The following is a 22,535-nucleotide window of genomic DNA, read 5'->3' as shown; positions in this document are numbered from 1 at the left end:
AGCCCAGTCCTTGAGATCACTGAGGAAGGAGGTCCAACAAAAGGAAGGTAGATGCATGCCCAGTGAAGGTGGGGTGACCTACGGAAGGTACTTGCCTGCCAGTCAAACCTGGGCTCCGAGATGGATGGCCAGAAGGTGAGGGGCCACTGCAAGCCCATGAAAATTTGGGACTGTGTAATCTCCTAAGCAAAGGAGTCCATTCTCTCTTAGCTCTTGGCTCTTAGGGCTCTCTTATTCCTGCTCCCTTGTATTAGCCCGTATTCCCCCCATAGCCATGTGGCCCTGCAAATCTCACATGCAATGGACTGATAGACTGCAGCCGGGAACACAAGCTAAGCTACCCTGATGCTGGACTGGACACCACTGCAATAGGGAACAGAAACTCTGGACACTGGCTCTGATTTTAGCCCAGCTAAAGACAAAATGGGACTCCTTCCTTGAGGGAGACTGAGGGAAATGGGACCTTGGAAACTCAGGGATGTAATTCCATGGAAATAAAGCTTTCTACAACATCTTATCTTCCCATGTGGTCGCCAGAACTTTGTATTCCAGTAGGTCCCCAAGAACCCCACTTCTACTGGTAAAGCTGAGATGTATCTCCATCCCAGAAATCTGAGTGTTATGATGAGTCTAGTTACCTGCTGACCTGCTCAGAGTGAACAATGAACTTTGGTTGCATGAATGAGTTATTTTAGTAAATATAATTTGTACTCTCTAGTAAATTCTACACATATTTTTGTTATCATAATAGGAGTGGAATTTCTTTGAAACATTTTTCAAGCATCCATTATTCTTAGTGCAAAAAACCCTCCTAGGTGACCAGGTCCAGTTGGAAATAGATATGTTAAGAGGGGTAATAAACTTAGAAAGAAGCCCAAGGAGAAAGAAAATGTTGAGTTTAAAAACAATGGGGATAAAGTATTTAGAATTATTCAACTTAAATAACAAAAAGCTAAGGCTTTTAAATAGAAATACTGTTGCTTGGAGAACTGAGAGCAGCTACACTTTCCCTGAAGCCAGGACTACAGGCTAAAACTGACCTGTTGTCTGAGGTATTCTTGTTAACCATAAAAGTAAAAATAAAAATATTTTCAGTTTCATGGTTGTTCAGCATGGGAATGCGCTCCAGAGAGGGTTAAAGGTCATCTCCAGTGATTTTTGAAAGAATGTTGTTAATTTAAGCATAAAACCTACCTAGAGATCAGGCAAATTTTCAGAAGTTCTTCTAATTAATTATTTTATAATTATTATATAACAATAGAGGTCAACTTCACCTGATTTGAAAATGTTGGTCACTGCTGGGACCAGTTGAACTAACGCTCAAAGCACTGGGAAAACTTAAATTCTCTTGGTTCACACAAGACAAAGATGATGGAGAACTGATGCTGTGTTTTTTTAAGACCGTAGTTTTGTGGTTTAGAAAATCCTCAGAACATTCATGATGGTGGGTGTATTTGCTGAGCAATTAGCCAATTCAGTAAGTGAAACTCAAGAGTCAGTTCATGTACATGGCTTTCTAAACAATCTCCTCATAATGTACCAAAATATACCAGGCAGCCTCAGTAGGAGACCACTGTGCCACAATCACACACTTTGCTGGGTCATCTTATAACACTTAATATTTATACTACTTACATTCTCTACTGTTGCAGGATTTGACTTCTACTTATTCTCCTTATACTGTAGGTGGATTTTTTAATGTATCTCTCTTCCCTATGTGGTTTTCATTTCCTTCAGTATAGAGGCTATGTATAATTATTTTTATGTCACTGACGACATCTGCATAGCGCTAGGCATATTGTGGGTGACAATCTGTGTGTGTTTGCATAAATAAGTGACTCCATAGAGTCTTTTTAATATATTCCTTTCCACTTCTGAATTTCCTATCCATAGGTATCATCAAGACAGCTTTGCTCAACATGGATCGAGAAAACAGGGAGCAGTACCAAGTGGTGATTCAGGCCAAGGACATGGGCGGCCAGATGGGGGGACTATCGGGGACCACCACAGTAAACATCACGCTGACGGATGTCAACGACAATCCTCCCCGGTTTCCCCAGAGTAGGACATTTGATTGATGACTTTCTTCAGTGCGCTTTTGTAAAACTCTAAATTGAAGAATGATGTTTATTTTCGATTATTGTTATTAATTGTCAAAATTAATGAACTTAGTAAGAACCAGCACTTTTATTAAGAATGAGTTGACAATGCTTACACTCAGTAGATATGAACATTTATGTTCCTAAATTGGTAATTAGCCGAGCAATTTCTGATACGGCTGTCAAGTAAAAGCAACATCGTTCTATTTTTCCTTATTAAAAAGACATAAATTTGCTTGCGCAGAATACATGCATACAAGCACGCTGCCAATTGTTAGGGGAATTTGGACTTGATATTTTGTGAATTTAATCAGCTATGTAATCTCTTCTAAATCCTCACGAAACTTTGTAAGAGGAGGATTTATCATTTTACTGTTTCTAAAAATACATCTGTGGAAATAGCGATGTACTTAATCCATTTGTATTCATAAATAGTGTTCTACATAATGGTTCATTGAGATGCCCAAAGTCATCTCCGAAATCTTGGCCCTCCCAATGCCATGGGGGAAGGACAGTGTTCATAAATGCCCACTTTGTATCAAGCAGTGTGCTGGGCCTTTCGAACACCTCAAGTGGTTTTAAGGTAATTTTTCTTCCAGGAACAAAATTCCTTTCTGACCATGGTCTCCTAAGAAAATTTCCTGAATCCTGTCTTCCAGGAGAAAATCGCTGCCCATTATTAAACAGAACCCCAATTACTCAGTCATGCATTTTAAAAAGCCCAGTCAGCTAATATGGGCTTCTTTTATGATGGAGATGCACATGGATCCACAGGAAATAGTACTGTTTTCTTTACTTTTTTCAACAAATTGATCACAATTTAGCTAAATGCAAAAAAAAAAAAAAAGAGTAGCTAAATAATTTCTGATGTAACAGGCAGGAGAAACATTTTAGGAACCCTACAATATCCCCTAGAGGTCAAAACATCAGGATTACCAACACTTAATCCCCCAAACTCCTTTTCCATCCAGAAATGCCCTGGGAAGCACGACAAAAGGGTTGACAGGCACCAGGGCCACAGGTACCACGCCCCTCCCCCCTCCCCTCCGATGGCCTGTGATTATCAGCAGATGATGTGCAGAAGCAAAGGAGGGGAGAACAGGGGAAGGGGCAGGAGGCACCCCAGATGGAAGTTGACTCCCCCAGAGGAAAACGTGGCCTGCCGTCATCTTACCAAGGATGAGCTCATTCTTTAGTGGATGAATATTACTAAAGGACAATATTCTAGTGCTGTCGTAGTCTAAATTTTTTCCAAAACCGTTTGCATAAATGGTTGGCAAAATTTGGGTGAGAGAAGAATAAGTCAGTTTTTTTGTTTTGTTTTTGGCCCTCAGCACCTACTGGTGGAGCAGATCTAAACTGAAACTCACGTAGAGTCTCCTCGAGCCAGTTTTGCAACATGAGGACATAAGCAATGTGTCTATCTATGAAATATAGGTTTCTAATTAGGAATATAAATTCAAGAATGAGAAAAGTCTATGCACAGAAAAAGTAAGATAATAAAACTTAAAAGAAAAAATACGTCGAAAGAAAAAAAGTGAGAGCTTTATCTCTCTGTGTATTTATCTATATTTCTAACTGTACCTAGACCAGCTCCATGCTTGAGTGAATGTCTGCAAGGATACATTCTCTAAATTGCTGTAATTTATTTTCACCTTCAGTTATTATTAGCAATGACAGAAAGAACTCTTTTAAAAAATATGTCGTAATTGGCTTAAAGTCACAGTTCGGGTTAAGTTCTTTTCTGTTCTTTCTGCTGGATTGTATCAGCAGGAGGCTTTGAAACCTGCAGCCCCCCCAACAGTTCACAATCACACCATAAACTTCGAACTTACAGGACGAGAAAAGTGTTCTCCGTTTGCAGAGAGACAGGTATGAAACAAAAGAAACATTCTTAACCATCATGAAAGTAAATACGTAAGGAAAACAGGGCACCATTCCTTCTTTTAAGGAAAACACAATCTGCCTGCGTCTGAAAGAACGGCTAGAAAATGAGTTTGTTTCTGTTCGGATAGAGTATTCTTAGTCCACGCTTGACTTCTGTCTTTCTGGTGATTAACAGGTACATACCAATTTCACACCCCTGAATCTTCTCCACCGGGCACACCGATCGGCAGAATCAAAGCCAGTGACGCCGACATGGGAGAAAACGCAGCGATTGAGTACAGCATCACAGAGGGAGAGGGGCTGGACATGTTTGATGTCGTCACTGACCAGGAAACTCAGGAAGGCATCATAACAGTCAGAAAGGTAAGGATGCCGCAGTCCCATGCAAAGGAATGCATTGACATTTCTCTGCTCCCCAGTAACTGGGGGCAATTACATTTCACATGAACATTCCTCTAGATTTTTGTTGTTCTAATTCGTTCTTTAAAACACCAAGTCTAATCACACTGAGATCTCTTTGGCTGGCTTTTAGGGGTCCTCGGTAATCTAATCGACTCATGAATTCCATACTTTCAATAAATTTTTATAAAGGAACTACTAAGAAGAGAAATACATGAAAATACATAAAATAAATAATATAAATGAAACAATAAATGAAAAAGCAGTTCCAGACACTGTTCTAGATACTGAGAGTTTAATGGTCTATTCAACAGGATGGTTGGTGTCTGGTCTCTTGTGGAACTTCTAACGTACGGAGAAAAGAGACGAGGAAACAGATAAATATACAAAAATGTTTAACTATCAATTTTGACGTATGCTTTGAAGAAAAAGTAAATACAAGCAATGATAACAATGACCTTAATTAGAAAGAGAGGATATAAAGACCACAAAAATAAATTAAGTAACACAAATTCCCTAAAGCTCTTTTGCTATCTTTTGGAACACAGTAATAAATATTTTATATTCTGAATTTCTATTTGTCTCCTAGGTACTTATTCACCATTTATCCCCCAAAATTGTCTAATACCACAGAGCACTATACAGAAGTGTGGCAGAAATTAAAAAACAGTAAACTGTTGGCTTCGAAGCTAAAAATAATATTAATTTGGGTTTTGTTTTGTTTTTTACTGATCTCTCTTTTACTGATATTTTCTCTCTCCTTTAGCACACTGCCATATTTGCAGGCATATGTAAGTATAGGGAAATGTAAACAAGAACATGTTTTCTTCTTCAGCTTCGGATTACAGGTCTTAGTAACTGGAAGCACAATAAAACATGTTTAAGTGACACTCAGACCAATGTTTTACACTATAACATAATTAGAAAGCCCATTAGTGTCCATTAACCTTTTTAATTTTTCTGGTGCCTTATCAGATTCAAACTGAAATTTTGCCTAGCCGACTAAATCACATTCAGGAACGTCTTGATTAATTGTGTTTCTAGTGAGCCTTGTCGTATTATTATCCAAAACTAAAAGTCAGCAATAAGCATTGGAGTTCTCTATGTCTCCAGAAGCAGAGAGACTTTTCCTAAAGACCTCTGACAACAGTGATCATTACTTTCTTTGGCAAGTAATTAGCCCGATGCCCTTATCAAGATAACACTTGAAATATTTTATCACCTCATGCAAAACAAAATAAAACAAACAAAACAAAACCACCATTTTTCATCTATTTTCTCTGAATGAGGAATAGTACAAGCCTGTAGTTCTCAATTCTGGCTGCACATTAGAATCACTAGGGGAGGTGTTTAAAAGTACGGATTCCCATCCCTCCCCCAGACACTTTGGTTTAATGATCCAGTGTGGGGTCCAGATATTGGCAATTTTTAAACACTCATCTGGTATTCAGTTAAAGCCAGATATGACCCAGAATAATCGACCACATGTTCTCAGGTGTCTAACATACTCCTGCTTCTGGGTTCCCTTGCTGACCATGACACCTTGCACCCCTGCACCCACTTTCAAGACAAGAGCAGGTGTGGTTTCAGCCTGCACTTCCCTCAGCGCTGGGAGCCACCTGAACCCCGCTCCTCTGCCCAAAATCACTGGTGGTGGTGTCTCTAAGCACTGGGACCCTCTTTTTCATCGGTGATCTGCATGAAAAACAGTTCATGTCTTGGCTTTCTGTGTCTTGGCTGCTTTAAATATGTCACTTTCCCTCTACCCCACCCCAAGCTCTTGGACTTTGAGAAGAAGAAGGTGTACACCCTCAAAGTGGAAGCCTCCAACCCTCACGTTGAACCCCGTTTTCTCTACCTGGGTCCCTTCAAAGATTCAGCCACGGTGAGGATTGTGGTGGAAGATGTGGATGAGCCCCCCGTCTTCAGCAAATTGGCCTACATCCTACAAGTAAGAGAAGATGCTCAGATAAACACGACAATAGGCTCCGTCACAGCCCAGGACCCAGACGCTGCCAGGAATCCTGTCAAGTAAGCACCTTCGGCGACATGTCTCTTGCATAAGTTTCAGTCGATTTATATTCAAATATCAGTCTGCAAGTTGGAAAAGACATCCTTTTTATCCAATTCACAGTGCGTCTTCCTGAAAAACTGCACTAAAGAGCAGCTTTTATCTCCTCGCTCAACGTAAATATCATTTTAGCAGCAGCAGCAAGTTGAAAAACAAAAGTTAGGGGTGGGGGACATAAAATGAGCTATAAGGAGCTCTTACATAGAATTGGTGTAAGGTAACACTCCTGAATGGCCTGGGATATTTTAAGGTCTTAAATGTGGAAAGAGTGGTGTGGAGGAAGCATGTGAGTCTGTTTACAAGTGTGGAAGACCTATTGTGTTACACTTAGAGGCAGAATTCTGCTCTATTTGGATGCATTATTTTTTTTCTCTGCAGATGTGGATAAAAATGAGAACTGGTTCATGATATGTGTCTGTGAAATTCGGGATAAATTAATAGAGCTGAATCCCATTTATACCGTGTAAGCAAGCTCCGCATTGCCTGCACTTTCCTACGCCTTAGTCATAAACCAGGTTCCGAGACATCGATGCTCCAGGGTGCTAGAACCTTGTCATGAAAGCGCAATAGTGAACCAACCTCCAGCCTTCAGCCCGTAGTTTGGTTGACTAGATGAGAAGAGTACTAGGCCAGTAAACCACTGTGCCAACGATTCCCCATAGAGAAAGCAAGCAGCTGAGCTGGAGCAGGTGTTGCCAGCGAGTCCACAGCTACATCCGCGGTAGGGCTCTGCCACGTGCGAGGCGGGAGACAGCAGAGAACAACACAGAGATCTGAATGGGGAGCCCACATTCCAATGGGGCAGATAGAAATAAGCAACTGATAAATATTGTAATGTGGCAGGTAAACATAAATTTGAACAGTAAAATAAGACAGTGTGGTTACAACAGGTATATGGGGAACTATTTTATTTTTTAATATTTTTTTCCTTTATTGACTTTAGAGAGAGAAGAAGGGAGAGGGGGAGAAAAAGAGAAACATGGATGAGAGAGAACATCGATTGGCTGCCTCCTGCATGCCCCCCACTGGGGATTGGGCCCACAACCTGGGCATGTATCCTGACCGAGAATCGAACCAGCAACTTCTTGGTGCATGGGTCAACGCTCAACCACTGAACCACACGGGCGGACTATGGGGAACTATTTTAGATAGTGTGGTGACGCTTGGCCTCGGTAGGAAATAATCTGAGTAGCTATTTGAATGAAATATAGGGATGAACCATGCTGATCAGGGGAAGAACATTCCAGAAGGCGGGAAAGGCAAGGGTAAGGTCTGATTGCTGGGCATTTAGGAGTAACAAGGAGGCTGGTGGAGACAGAAGAGGCTGAGCAGGCGGGACCTGGCTGGGCCTACTGGGGCTGGTAGGCCCTGGGAGAGACTGGATTGTATTCTGTCAGGGAAGAAGCCATTAGAGAGCTTTGAGTAGCCACGTTACCTAATTCAAAACTACTTTTTTTTTTATCCTCACTCGAGGACATTTTTGCATTTATCTTCAGATAGAGTAGGAGGGAGAGAGGAAGGAAGAGAGAGAGAAACATGGATGTAAAAAAGACACATCCACTGGTCACCACCCACACCACCCCAACCAGGGCCGGGGACAAACTGCAACCGAGGTACGTGCCCTTAGCAGCAACCAAACCCGGGACTCTCTGGTCCGCGGGCCAATGCTCTAACCGCTGAGCCAAACCGGCCAGGGCACAAAACTATTTTTTTAAAAGATCACATTGGCCATGCGTGAGGACTATTGCTGCAGACCAGAGTCTGAGGCTCCCAGGCATCGTCTGCTAACTTTTTAGCCACTGAGCCCTTTGTCCACATGAAACCAATAGCAAGTCCCATATCTAAAACACAAAGATGCCTGGTTTACTTTCAGAGAGTAAGTTTACACTCTCGGTAAAACAGACTCTTGTTTTATCATCCCATTGTCTTATCTGGGCTCGTTAACTGGACTAAGGGCCACCAGGAGTGGCCGCGTGACAGCTCCGTGGACAAAGTGTTCCTCCCTACATATCACTACTATTAACACGGAAAATGGACGACAGCCTCCACTTGTACAACACAAACCATTTTAAGTACTTTCACAACTATTCTCTCACATGGAGCTTGTTCTAACTGCGTGAGGGGGAAAGTCTTAGCAGTCCACGTCAAGACTGATGTCAAGTGTTCATGCTGGAATTTCACAAATGCAAGCATCCAGTTACCTCTTTGATCGGTCAACATGTTTTTAATTGAAAGAGATCATGTCTTCTGGAAATGTAGGCTGCATTTATATGTCTATTTTTCTTTTTATTCTGAATATCATTTTTACCCACTGCATTATATTATGTGTTGTGCAAATAAGGAGTTTGTCAAACTGGGTTGGCTGACAACTAATTTTGAAGTTCTTTCTGCCAGTCCTCGCTTGGCAGAAATGGATTTGGTGTATAAATATAGATTAAGGATAGAAATGCACATAGATATATCGGTATATGCCAGTGATCCCTTTTATAGGATAAAACTGATTCTTATACTAGGAAAGTGTACCCATACAGAGTTTTTGGTTACTCAAGGCCACATACTGAACAAGTAGGTTCTAGATAATATGTTAGGTGCACAATTTATGCTAGAGAATTCTTCCCCCAAACATTGATATATCATTATGCAGACACAAATCTTTAATTCTTCAATAACATAAAATAATTTTCATCTCATAACTATCACAAATGGCCTTTGATTCCCATGACAGAGCCTTATAAACTGTCACTATGAACATATATTGTGAAAAAGTTACATACAAACACCCTTCCTGACCCACAAATCTTCCTGACTTGAGGATGCATTAGAAGCCAAATTATTGAATCACAGAACGGAATAAAGTTTTAGAAAGAAAGCAAAAGAGCTACCTAGCAGAAAATCTGCTACCATCCTGGTGGGTTTGATTACCTTGCTCCTTATCAGTGATGGTTACAATTCATGTGACAAGATGGTAAATAGTCTGAATGTAAATCGGAAATACTTTGAAAAGAGAAACAACAAATAAGCAAGGCTTTGCATGCAAGCATCTTTCCTAAACAATATAAACACTTTCGACTTTCTATTTGTAAATCTCCCAATTAAAGAAAAAACATATACATTTTGGTATATATCTATTTGAAGCCAATGCTGCCTTCAGCCCTGGCCAGTTTGGCTCAGCTGGAACATCGGCCTGTGGACCAGAGAGTCCCCGGTTTGGTTCCCGCGAGGGGCACGTACCAAAAGGAAAAAAAAAAAACTGCCTTCAACTAGAAGTTCCTCACCCCGTACCCTTTATTTCAAGGCTTGATGTGAGAATATGATTAATTATAAAACCTAAAACTAAAGCAAGATCCGCCCGCCAGTGTGGCTAAGTGGTTGAGCATCAACCCCTGCACCAAGAGGTCACTGGTTTGATTTCTGGTCAAGGCACATGCCCAGGTTGTGGGCCAAATCCCTGGTGGGAGGCACGCAGGAGGTGGCCAGTCAGTGTTCTCTCTCATCAGTGTGTCTTATCTCTCCCTCTCTCTCCCTTCCTTTCTCTAAAAATCAATAAAGAAAAAAATTAAAACTATAGCAAGATAAAAAGAGGCAAGAAACAAGAAAAGACTACTGCTGGATAAAACTGTTGCAGCTTATAAAGGCAATAGGCAACATGCCTTAAGCTTGATGCTTTCTCTGAGGAAAAAAACATATTTGCATATATCACTAAATTTCTATAAAGTCTATGAATACCGATATTTTCTTTTGATTAATTTATTATTAAATAATTATATGCTGTAAATATTTATCATTCTCAGATTAAAAATGAAGAAAGGTGCTCAAGCAAGTACAATGCTGTTGCCTAAATTCTTAACAAATGTTGATTCATGACATAAATAGGAAAAAAAATAGCTGTTTCATCTGCTTTAATCCTTTTGATAATAAAACATTAGGTTTATATAAATTGGAACTTGATAAATGTAGATCCACTTATTCATTGTCTTTATAATCAGGCCTGCACGGTCCACAATAATTGGATTATCTGTTTTATTTTGACTCCAGTTAAATGACAAAAATCGATTTTATTATGATAAAATATATGGTTTATTATAATTCACTAGTTATATTTTAAAACAAAATAATTAACTGAAAGAGAATATTGGACATTGTACACTCTTGCAACTTAGTAAGAAGGGTTCATTTTTCTCAGAGAATTCATAATAATTTCACATGTGTATGACTAGCTTGGTCATTTACTAAAATGCTATTTCTACCGTGCCGACATTCTTAAATCACCTACCATGATATAAATGTTGAGAATCCAACTAAAATGGGCATTTTTTTTTTGCTCCTAATGTCCTTCACATATCAACTTTCTTCTGAGTGTCCTCTTCAACACCCCCCATAAAACAGAGTACCGACACCCCCTTACACCGCTGTTCCAGTGTATACAAACTAACAGTCCTCAAAACCTACCCGCCTTCCGTCGGTTTGGGTGTTGAAGACTCTTCCTTCTTTGGTTTCTGAGACGCGCTCTTGGTTTTCTTTCAACTCTCCAAACTCTCCTCAAGTATCTGTCGAGTCCCCGCCCGCTCTGGGCTGGTTCTAGTCCTGGCACAGCTCCTCGGTCCCGCGGGTCCTCGACGGGACTCTGTCCCCGGGCTTCCGTCCCTCCCGGGCACCCTCTCCCCGAGGGCCGAGCGGCAAATGCAGGCGGCCAGCCCAGACCGCCACCGTGAGCTTCCAACTCCGCACCTCTCCCTGCTTTTCCCAGGCTTTACGCCTCAACGCATCAGAACTGCAACTTCGGATCTTCCCCAAACGCTGCTCTTCACAAGTCCTGTGAGTGTGCCCAGCCGATCTGCTCGTTCACGCAGAGCGCGCCTTGGAGCGTGATCCAGGAGGTGACCCTGCTGCGGAGACTGCACTGGTGGAGCCCCGCCGCTCCCGGCACGAGGGCTGCGCCGCGCGTGGCCAGCCACCCTCCTGCGTGCAGGCTGTGGGCCTCTTCCCCAGCTGCGCCCCAGCCCCATCTCCTGCCCACTAACCTCAGCCAGCTAGCCATCGTTTGCTTATTTCAACATAACTTCTTTCTTCTGTTTTCCCAATTTTTATTAATTTATTTTTGTTACAGATGTTTCTCCTTTTTCCACCCTAGACACCCACCTCCCCAACCGGCCCCCCCAAGACCCCTCCCCCAACATTGTTGTCTATGTCCATTTGTTAGGCATACCTGCACATAAGTTCTTTGGTTCACCATACTCCTTTCTATGTCTCTAGGGCTATTTCATTCATTAGCCCACAAATTCATTATATTCCACAAATAAGTGAGATCATGTGGTATTTGTCTTTCTCTAATTGGCTCATTTCACTTAGCATAATATCTCAAGGTCCCTCCATGTTGTCTCAAAGGATAAGAGATCTTTCTTTCTTACAGCTGCATAGTGTTCCGTTGTGTATATGTACTACAGCTTTTTTATCCATCATCTATTGATGGATTCAGCACTCTCAACATAACTTCTTAAATAATATGCATATTAGACAAATAGCTAATAATCCTACTTATTCATACACACACACTAAAGTTCTGAGTTTCTAAAAACCTGAGTTAAATTATAACAATCACTATACAAACTTGATCCAAATTACATTTGAAAAAAAAAAAAACTTCAGAGGTGATACTCAAAATCATGCAACTTGTCTGGTGATTTACTAATAAGACTTCAGTTGTCAACAACTAATTTCTCAGAATATTTTGCTTAATGTTAAGTTATAGATATTCAAATATATGCTACAGTTAGGAAAAAATTGCATGTATCACATACTCTGGGAATAGGTTTAGAATGTGAGAAGAGCAAATACAAAGAAAACCTTTTTAAATTCTCTCCATTTTCAGGTATTCTGTCGATCGACACACAGACATGGACAGAATATTCAACATTCATTCTGGAAATGGTTCCATTTTTACATCCAAACTTCTTGACCGGGAAACACTGCTGTGGCACAACATTACGGTGATAGCAACAGAAATCAGTAAGTCCGCCCCAAAACTGCTGTCCCGACTTCCCGAGGGAGTGTCCCAGCAAGGGCTGGGGGAGCACGCTCCAAACCCCTCACCATGTGTTGATTTGCAATAATGTTTCTTCTAGACGTATGTTGGTTCATTCACAAATACAGAGGCAACTGTGGAAGTTCAGCAATTTAGACAATCAAATGGAAAGGCATCTGTCTCAACTGGGGTTGCATTGGTACATGTTGGAGGGATCAAATATATTCTAAAAAACAGGCATTGGTTAGAAATCTTTTAGATATTTAATTTATCCTCTAGTTTTCTATTTAATTCCTATTTCAAAATTGTTACAGAATTCAGAGAGATACATTTTAACTTTTCCATGGTACACCAAAATGAGCAACACAATAAAATGTTCGGAATGGATTTTATGGCAGTCGCGGTGAAATGGAAGGCAAAGAAAACTAGTGCCAAAGGAATGCTTCAAATACAGTGATTATACACAGTGAAAACTGTGCAATGGAAACACAGTGTAAAACCAAATGCATGAACGAAAAAGGATCTTTAAAATATCACTTAAATGTTTAAAAATAGGCTTCCAAATTATGACACATTTTTTAGTTTTTGATTTTTATTTTAAAAGTACAAAAATTTTATTTTTAAAACATTCCATATCAAATGGTACATTGCCGTGGTAGTCTTTGTCAATGCAACTCATGAGATTTGAGCAGCTGAAGGGTACTGAGTAGAATAACAAATAACCAATGCGAGCAAAAAGCAGCATTGTTCTTTGATAGTGGTGAGAACTCTTTATTATAACTTTGTTACGCAGGAATTTGCTCTTCAGAATTTAAGTGGAGGGACTAACGTGGACACCAATGATAGGGCACACTTAAAGCTTTGAAATTATAAAATCATTACCTGCCCAAAAGTACCCTTTTTCTGTAACATCAGGAATTTTTTTAATGGAAGTCATTTTATATGTATTTTTAAGCTTTGCACCTAAAGTGTTCTGTTTTTATGGTTTAAAGTTCTATGATATATTTGAAATCACCCATGATAGACCTTTTGAAACTTCCCCTTCGGCAGCTCTATGGAAGAACCATGTGAGCAAAATTTTAGATGCGAAGGAGATTAAGAGTCTAAATACCCTTGTTGTATCAGAAACCAAAAGCTTAAATCCAGGTCACTGCCCCGCCCCCAGGGCCCTTTGCATTTGCTATGTCCTCTATCTGGAGAGCCAGGAATATTCACATTGCTCGATCTTTTTATTCATTCATGTCTGTGCAGATGACGTCTCATCAGAGAAGCCATCCCTGGTCATTCCATTCAAAGGAACACAATCATCTCTCTCCAATTCCTTTCCCTGTTTAATTTCTCCATTGCCTTTACCATCTGACACATTATATATTAATGTGTTTACAGTTTGCTATTCATACTAGAAGAGAGCTTCAGGAAGTAGGATCTTTGTCGGGTTCCCCATGTGTTCCAGCACCCCCAAAGAGTGGCTGGCACAAATTAGATATTAGATGCTCACTAAATATTTATCAAGTGAATGAACAAATAGACATATGAGCCAAATGAATGAAAAAGCTGAGGTGAGAGACCAACTCCTGATTCTTAGGCCAGGAACCTGGCTGTCATACTACCCAGGAGACTGTCATAGAAGACAACCAGCGCTTTGTTTATCTCGGGTTTTCGAACACAGATCCTGCTCTGTCATTATCCCAGATGAACAGCCTGGGCGTTGGAGTCAGACAGACCCAGTCTGAGTCTAGGCTCCACTCTTTACAATCTCTGGACAAATTATCTAACCTCTCTGTGCCTCAGTTGTCTCACCTATAAAATGGGGGCAATAATCTCAGCAATTTGCAAGGATTAAATAAGATAAAGTAGCCAAGTGCTTAGTACAATGTGTAGCTTTTATTCAGCACTCCAACGAAAAAAGTGAGACCATCAACAATCATTCATCCCCACCACCTCACCATCCCTTCTTCCTTTGTCCCCATTTTCCCCATCTGCCTGCTTCCTTGGCTTGTTTTAAAATCTAGCTCTAGAATGCCTTTGTAGGATAGCTTTTCTTTATACTCTGATGCTCATGACACAGTTGCACTCCATCAACACGTACCTATGTCTGCCGGGTATTTCCATCAGTTGTACCTAATGGACCAGAAGTACCAAACAATCTAATTCTACTTTTTTGTGATGATGTTGGTACTTAATGCCCTCTGCCACACATGGCAGGGCAGCCCCAGGGACTCTGTGTATGAATGAGAAAGGAGGAGTGAGTGACTGTTATCTAAAGGGGATTAGTGATCAACATGTACATGTCTGTTCCTTTCACTCTGACATGTTGCAGATAACCCAAAGCAGAGCAGCCGCGTGCCTCTCTACATTAAAGTTCTGGACGTCAATGACAACGCCCCCGAATTTGCTGAATTCTATGAAACCTTTGTCTGTGAAAAAGCCAAAGCAGATCAGGTGAGTTTCATAGGAAAGTAAATTAATCCAGCCGGATTAATTTAGATCCTCTAGCAATTCAGATGATAAACAGAGCAAAGGGCCAGTTTTGAATTATCTATGATATGAATTCTCACAAAATTAATACTATAAGTAAGAACCAGGATGAATGTTTAACTTGCATAAAAGAACAAACAGTTTTTAAGAACTGGAAGGTCATCAGTCTCGAAGTCTGATGCTGATTCCAAATCGGTCTTAAGTTTTCATTAAAATAGATTAGTCACAGCTTCTTGGGAACATCTTTATTGGTAAGCAGACAGTTTTAATTACCACATACACTGGAAAGTGACAACCAGCACAAATTTTACAAATGCCTATAATGCATAGTTCCGCTCACTTACATTGCCCATCTGCACAAGTAATACAAGTTTATGAACGTTTTACACATGTCCTCGTCTGAAACAGGTCTCTTCTGCCAGTGATATAGAAATGACATTAGAGGTGCACTTTTAAAATACATGTTCAACTGGGAAGCTGAAGTTAGGTGTTTCATAGACAAATGTTCTCTTTAGCTTTTACGTAAGTCCATGGCATGTGTATAAGCTCCGATTGCATTTCTAAGCAGGCTGGCCAATGGGCGCCTCATCTCCTTAAGTTACAGTGTTGTCGTAGGTCACTGTGATATTTTATAGCTTTGTATCACTCCAGGGCTGTTTCTCTCAACCCGGGTGATTCTGTCCCCCAGGGGACATTCGGCAATGTCTGGGACACTTTGGATGGTCGCAAGAAAGAGGATGCTACTGGTATCTAGTGGGAGGAGGCCAGGCTTCCTGCTAAGCTACCCACAGGCCGCCTCACAGCACAGTCACCCCGACTCTCTTTCCAACCCTCGGTTCTTTGCAGAGAGTAGACCCACTGTACGTTTTTCAGAGGCTATCGTTTTTTAAATTCAAAATAGAAATCATTTAGTCAAGCAGTTGACTGCCAAACTGTAAGCAACACGTGAAGTGAGCACCACTTTGTGACAGCTTGTGGTTTGGGTTCAGCTGATTCAGACCCTGCGAGCCGTCGACAAGGATGACCCGCACAGCGGCCACCAGTTCTCCTTCTCCTTGGCCCCGGAAGCAGCCAGCGGCTCAAACTTTACTGTGCAAGACAACAAAGGTAAAGGAGCCCAAGTGACCTTCTCTGTCTCTGTGTCTACCTCTGTCTGTGTCCATCTAAGCCCCTCACACCTGAACCCTTACGTGGCTGGGCATCCACATCCATTCACCACTTAGCTTTCTGGTTCCAGACAACACCGCGGGGATCTTCACTCGGAAAAATGGCTACAACAGACACGAGATGAGCACCTACCTCCTGCCTGTGGTCATCTCAGACAATGACTACCCGGTCCAAAGCAGCACCGGGACAGTGACTGTCCGGGTTTGTGCATGTGACCACCACGGGAACATGCAGTCCTGCCACGCGGAGGCACTCGTCCACCCCACGGGACTGAGCACAGGGGCTCTGATCGCCATCCTCCTGTGCATCGTGACACTGCTAGGTAAGCCTTCTCCCCATCGCACGCTGAGGGGCACACACTGTCACTGGGACACTAGATCTGTCTGCCTCCCCATAAGGCATACCGCTCGATCTAGGTGAGTCGCGTGATATGCTGAGCATCTGTGTTGTTTGACCATGAACTCATTTTTGCTTGGATATGGCTTTGGAGCATGAGCAGATGTGAAACTTGCCCATGTCGTTTACCCACCCAGAGAACCACTACCCCAAAGAATCCCTTGCCTGGCAGACTGGGAGCACATCCCAGGGGGGTGATGGCAACATAAATATGCGCTTTTCATTTCATGTGTTGGTTAATATTTAACCTGACAAACATTGTTAAATTTTAAAGAGTGAAAGTCATGTGACATGGGGTATCTGATAAAGAACTTTTCTATGAAGGTAAAGTTTAAAAATCAGTGGGAGCCCTGGCCGGTCTGGCTCAGTGGTTAGAGTGTTGGCCTGTAAACCAAGGAGTTGCATGTTCGATTCCCAGTCAAGGGCATGTATGTTGGCTGCAGGTTCTAACCCTGGCTCATTTGGGGTCATGTGGGAGGCAACCAATAGAGACCCAGCGATGCTTTTCCCTCTCTCTCCCTCCCTCCCTCCCACTCCACCTGAAAAAAAATCAATGCAAAAATATCCTCAAGTGAGGATTTTTTTAAAAATCGATGGGAAACTAGAAAGAGGAATGCAATGACTTTTTTCTCTCATACAGGAAAATAAAAAGCAATTAAATTTTCTCTAACCCAGTAAACTTAAACCCATTGAAATAACCACCTTCTTAGCATTGCTCTCTAATAGCCATACATAATGTCTTATTTCTTCTCAGGCTCCGGAAATAAATCTGGGACCTAAAAGATATAAGTGTAATAAAAGCAAAATAATCAAGGTGTAACAAATCAAATGAAATTTTTACCCCTGACCAACAAATTAAGCTCAAAATGATCAAGTTGAGCTCAAAATGATCAACAGCCCCCTGACTGTTGTGAACTAAGAAATCAAATGTTTGCTCGTGCAGCCCCTTCCAAAAATAGAAATAAGATTTGTATAGCTTGCCCACACAAGCGGAAAGAATAGAAAGAAGTTAGAGTTAACCTGGATTACACAGGGGGTAAAAAAAAAACCTTTTAAACATGACAACACGGGGACTGAGAAGGGCAAAGGGACCTACGTTTCTCCAGGAAGAGAGGCGCAGGCTTGGGGATCTCCGCTCAAGCGCTTACATTCCGCAGCAAATCTGCTAATTAAAACAGAAGCCCTGAAACTCGGCTCTAGAACTGTGATTCTCTTTGTCAGCTAATCTTCGGGGAAAGGATTTTAAGAGATGAGGATAAATAAAAACCGACAGTATGCAAAGACCAATCAGTGCGTCCAATGGCGAGTCTGTAAAAATTGTTTCGGAAGAGAGGGATGGGAATAGTTTGAATTTTTACTTCTTAAAACAGGTTATTTCTAGAAGGGCTGGCTGGGCAGGGTTGTACTTAGGTAGAGGTTCAGGGACTCTTTGTGGTCTATAGAAGGAGGACCACTGTCATCTCCTGGAGGTGATTCTTCTCTCCCTCATCATCGACCCATGTTCTCCTCCCCCTTGCCTTCCTCCTAACCAGCTCCTTTTACCTTCCCTCTTCATACCTGTCCTCCACTGAATCCGCTATCTCCTCGCTCCAAATTCGCCTCAATACCTCCCACGTCTTGTCTAATCTCTTCAGAATTCTGTGCCTAATAAAAAAGGAGAGAAATCTGACTTAATCTTTAACTAGCTCACATCATGAGCTAGACACTGGGCAAGATGCTTTCCAAAAGTTTTTCTCACTCCATCCTCAGCACCATCCGTGTATCTGCATCTGCATCCTAAACATGAAAGCTGCGGCCCCGAGATGTGCAGTCCTGGAGCCACACAGCTAAGGGGATAGAACGAAGTCCAAGCTCAGGTCTTGTCCCCGAGCCCTGGTGCTCCCACAGGGCACGCTGCTTTCTCTGTGAGATTAAGGAACACAGGGCAACTTGCAGGCCCAGGGAGCCAGGGCTGCATGCTGAGGGTCTGCGAGAGAAGGAAAGCCATGTTTGCATGGGAGGGGTCAAGAAACTGAATCAGGTGGCCTCCTGTTGTTTTGTTTACAAAAATGAAACAACAGTAAAACAACCATTACATCTCCTGTCTCTGTTGTGCTCCATCCAGAGTTTGCAAAACACTCACATGTATTAACTCATCCTGACAATAACATCAGGCATCATGTTACGGCTTCTCTCTTCAGAGAAGGAGACAGACTTAGGCCAAATCCCTTAAGTAAACTTAAACCCAATGCCTTGCGACTTTCTAGTTTTATGATGGGATTTGAGCACAAACTTGTCCAAGAGTCTCCTCCTCCAAAGTAATGTTACTGTTGTCCTCTGGCCCCAGGGAAGCAGGGAAAAAGGGGGAGGCTCGGTGACCCCGAAGGGCACCTCCTCGGCCAACTGCTTTCTCTGAACCTTTTGCTCTGTGACCTTAGGTTTCACATTTTCAATTTATAAAAGTTAGCTTTGGAAAGCTCTCCCTTCTAGACAGTTATACTATCAAGAAAGTCTGTTCAGATGTTCATCGAGCTACTGAGAGAAGATATAGGCAGTGGCAGCTGAAAGAGAATTGGCAGTGAATACATGCTTTTACACGATGGACTGTGCCCTCCCTCCCAGACAACTGCACTGTTAGGTACACATGGGACTAAAGTGAAAGACACTGGTAACTGAAGCGGGGGAGGAATTAGGAAGTTATAAATGCCTACCTTAAATGATGGAACAAACCCATGTACATCAGAGTTTAACTCCTTGAGAGTGAGTTAGCTTGATACTATTCTCTAATACCAAAGGCTGTCCTTCTGTTTTGCAAATTCATGTCACGGATCACACTGCAGAGCAGTAAAAAGGTATATTGTGAGCGTCCCTCTGCCCAAAGCCCTGCAATTTTCCACCCACCAGGACCCTAGAGCGAAGTGAAGACATACAGGAGCATTCATAACCCTGCTTGAGGTGGCCCTTCCCTGCTGCTGTCGTTTCTGGTCCCCTCTGGTCCAGCCACAGGATCTCCTGGCTGCTCCCTACGCTCCAGGGACACTCCCTCTCCAGGGCCTTCTAGCTCTGACCTCTTCACCAGAGAGCTCCTTGGATGACTCCTCAAGTGTTTGCTCAATTGTCACTTTCTCAATGATGCTGTCCACCCCGAAAAACATATCCAGCCCCTGAAACAAAGCCCAGAAGCACTCCCATCCTCCTGACTCTGCTCTCCTCATCGCCTTCTAATAGTTTCCTTATTTATTATGCGCATCGTTTATTTTCTGTCTCCATCCACTACCACCACCTGCCCCACCTTATTAAGGTGGAGGTCTTGATCAACTTTTTTGTTGTTGATAGTGCCTAGAACTATACCTGACACAGAGTAGGCACTACATAAATATTTATTGAATGAATGAATACCCTGAATGAACGTCATGAATGAGGCATCAGAATATTCTCTGGCAGCAAAAGAGAATGTATACGATACAATCACACAACCACACATTTGAAAAAAGGCAAAATTGCATGTCCTGAGACATGGTCTATAATCCAAACACGTGTCACAGCATGGCAGAGTGTTGGGTTCATTAGTTTGGCTGACCTGGATTTCAATTGCTTGTACATGTAACATCTCTAGACCTCAATTTCCTCTGTGTTAGATAGACTTATAATGATGGTACCTATTGTAGGGCTATTACGATCAATGACACCAGTATGTAAAACACTTAGCCAGGTGCTTGACATACAGAACTCTCTCAATAGGTGTCCAATTATTAGTACTATTAACATCTGAAATGTTAATATATAGACACGAGGGTGTGCATGTATCTATTATTGTATAGGTAGATACACACATCCACCTAAATTTTTCTGTAATTATTCTGTAATTCTTATTGCGATAATTCAATTTTCATGGCTCATAAAAAAAATAGGACCATGTTATGGATGAGAGAATAAAGGCATATTACTAGTACTTCCTGTTATAAACTCCCCTGGACAAACCGAGTTTAACAGTGCAGTTTCTGCCCTGGATAGCTGTTTTCTCTCCAAGCTGTTGCTATGTCTTTATTTTCCCACCCATATGTCCATTTGTAGATGTGTCCCTCTCCAGGTAGTCAGCTGTGTTCTAGCCAGCCAGCTGTGAAGAAACATCAGGAGCTATTTAAACACATTTCTTACTTGTCTCTCATTTGAGTTAGGAGGAATAATCAAAAGAATGAACATCCAGGCAACAAATTTATAGAACATGAACCTTTGGAAGACATTTTCTGTCGTTCCAACTGAAACGTGTGTATTTTGTATAGCTGGAACAGCAATAATCTGGCATGTGTATTATTACCTGACCCCTTCGAAGGGGCTGATCGGGAAATCAAAAGTGGCTTTCTGAACTGTCTCTGGGTCTCTCCAGCTATTACCTGTAATATTTCCTCGTGTGTGGGAAAGGTGTGCAAATATTCACATCTCCACTTGGGGTTTTGAACTAATTTCACACTTTCCTCAGGAAAACAAAAAAGGAGGCACAGTGCAAAGGTTCTTTTAGATGCGGAGTCATGCAAACCCTCCACCACCTTCGGAAGGCACCAGCCTTGTGCTTTTGGGCCGTTTCTAGCATGTCAGGTGTTCGGCATAATTTGCACTTTTATTGCAGAACCCTCGCTCCTGCTGAGCTTCCTTTTTTAAATCAGTATTTTATCATCCTCCTTACCTTGAAACTAGTTTGTTATTTCAAATAAAAAAGGAGCTGCTGACAAAATCTGACGATGTTTTATCCTCTCCTTATATCGTAACCCTTCTTTCAACCACCCCGTTTCTTCTGGGTCCCAGTTTGATGGTGCGTGAAGGCAAATGCGTCCTTAAAGGGAGAAAAGTTGAGTCTGCACTTTCCTAGAGGACTTTCAAAGCTTGCAGTTGGCGCCCGGGATTGTTCCCGCATTAATTGGGTGGCAAATTAACTTCCCTCCCCTTGCTGCTTTGTTTCTGCTTCCAGTGACCGTGGTGTTGTTCGCAGCTCTGAGGCGGCAGCGGAAGAAAGAGCCCTTGATCATTTCCAAAGAGGACATCAGGGACAACATCGTCAGTTACAACGACGAAGGCGGCGGGGAGGAGGACACCCAGGCCTTCGACATCGGCACCCTGCGGAACCCCGAAGCCATCGAGGACAGCAAGCTCCGCAGGGACATTGTGCCCGAGGCCCTTTTCCTACCCCGACGGACTCCAGCCGCCCGAGATAACACCGACGTCCGCGATTTCATTAACCAAAGGTTGAAGGAGCACGACACGGACCCCACGGCGCCGCCCTACGACTCCTTGGCCACCTACGCCTACGAGGGCACTGGCTCGGTGGCCGATTCCCTGAGCTCGCTGGAGTCGGTGACCACGGATGGAGACCAAGACTATGACTACCTTAGTGACTGGGGCCCTCGCTTCAAGAAGCTCGCGGATATGTACGGAGGGGTGGACAGTGACAAGGACTCCTAATATGTTGCCTTTTCCATTTTACAATAGACACCGAACTCTGAAGTGGCTCTGTCTTTCTATTTATCCACGGCTCCGTGAGGGTTCTCTGTTCCGCCTGTTCCTGAAGTCGCTGGCTGCAGTTGTGTGGATCCAATGTTAGAGACTTTTTTCTAGTCTACTTTTATGAGCTTCCAAGAGGCAAATGTTTATTTTTTAGTGCATCCAGTTAACCATGTCAGCCCAACAGGCACCGTGCTGGAGGACAGGCTGAGAGCAGTGACCGTCCCCCTTGTGCTCCTAGGGCGAGGCTGGACCGTGCTCGGCCCCACTGGCCTGGCCTTTTATACTCTACTGGTTGACTCAGGTCAGCCGACCGCTCTGGCCCCACCCTCCGGTGCCCATGGGGTGAGGGGTTGCTCTTTAACGATCAAATATGGTTTTAGGAAAAGAAATGAGGGAGGAACCACTGCCAACTTGTTCCTGGTATGTGAGCTCACAAGGAGACAATGAACTATATATGGGTGTGTATTTCTGTCACAAGGAATTTAAAATGACATTTGCCCATCCTGTGTGTTCAAGAACTTTTTCTGACACCAATGAC

At 42.4% G+C, this 22,535-nt stretch overlaps 1 protein-coding gene across 2 annotated transcripts in view; it reads left to right on the top strand.

Annotated features, from left to right (window-relative positions):
* Positions 1 to 22,270, top strand: part of CDH6 (cadherin 6) — a 130,091-nt gene extending 107,821 nt beyond the window's left edge. For both annotated transcript variants that reach the window (XM_036279298.1, XM_036279299.1), the window contains 8 exons: positions 1,894 to 2,061; positions 4,162 to 4,349; positions 6,163 to 6,416; positions 12,326 to 12,462; positions 14,799 to 14,920; positions 15,946 to 16,063; positions 16,194 to 16,445; positions 21,465 to 22,270. In XM_036279298.1, coding sequence (XP_036135191.1) covers positions 1,894 to 2,061; positions 4,162 to 4,349; positions 6,163 to 6,416; positions 12,326 to 12,462; positions 14,799 to 14,920; positions 15,946 to 16,063; positions 16,194 to 16,445; positions 21,465 to 21,955 — 1,730 coding nt within the window. In that variant the 3' untranslated portion in view covers positions 21,956 to 22,270. The remainder of the gene's footprint in view (positions 1 to 1,893; positions 2,062 to 4,161; positions 4,350 to 6,162; positions 6,417 to 12,325; positions 12,463 to 14,798; positions 14,921 to 15,945; positions 16,064 to 16,193; positions 16,446 to 21,464) is intronic.
* Positions 22,271 to 22,535: the final 265 nt, after the last annotated feature.

Source organism: Molossus molossus, unplaced genomic scaffold (genome assembly GCF_014108415.1).
Source record: "Molossus molossus isolate mMolMol1 unplaced genomic scaffold, mMolMol1.p scaffold_m16_p_3, whole genome shotgun sequence".
Lineage (NCBI taxonomy): Eukaryota > Metazoa > Chordata > Mammalia > Chiroptera > Molossidae > Molossus > Molossus molossus.
This window is presented reverse-complemented; position numbering and strand designations above follow the sequence as displayed.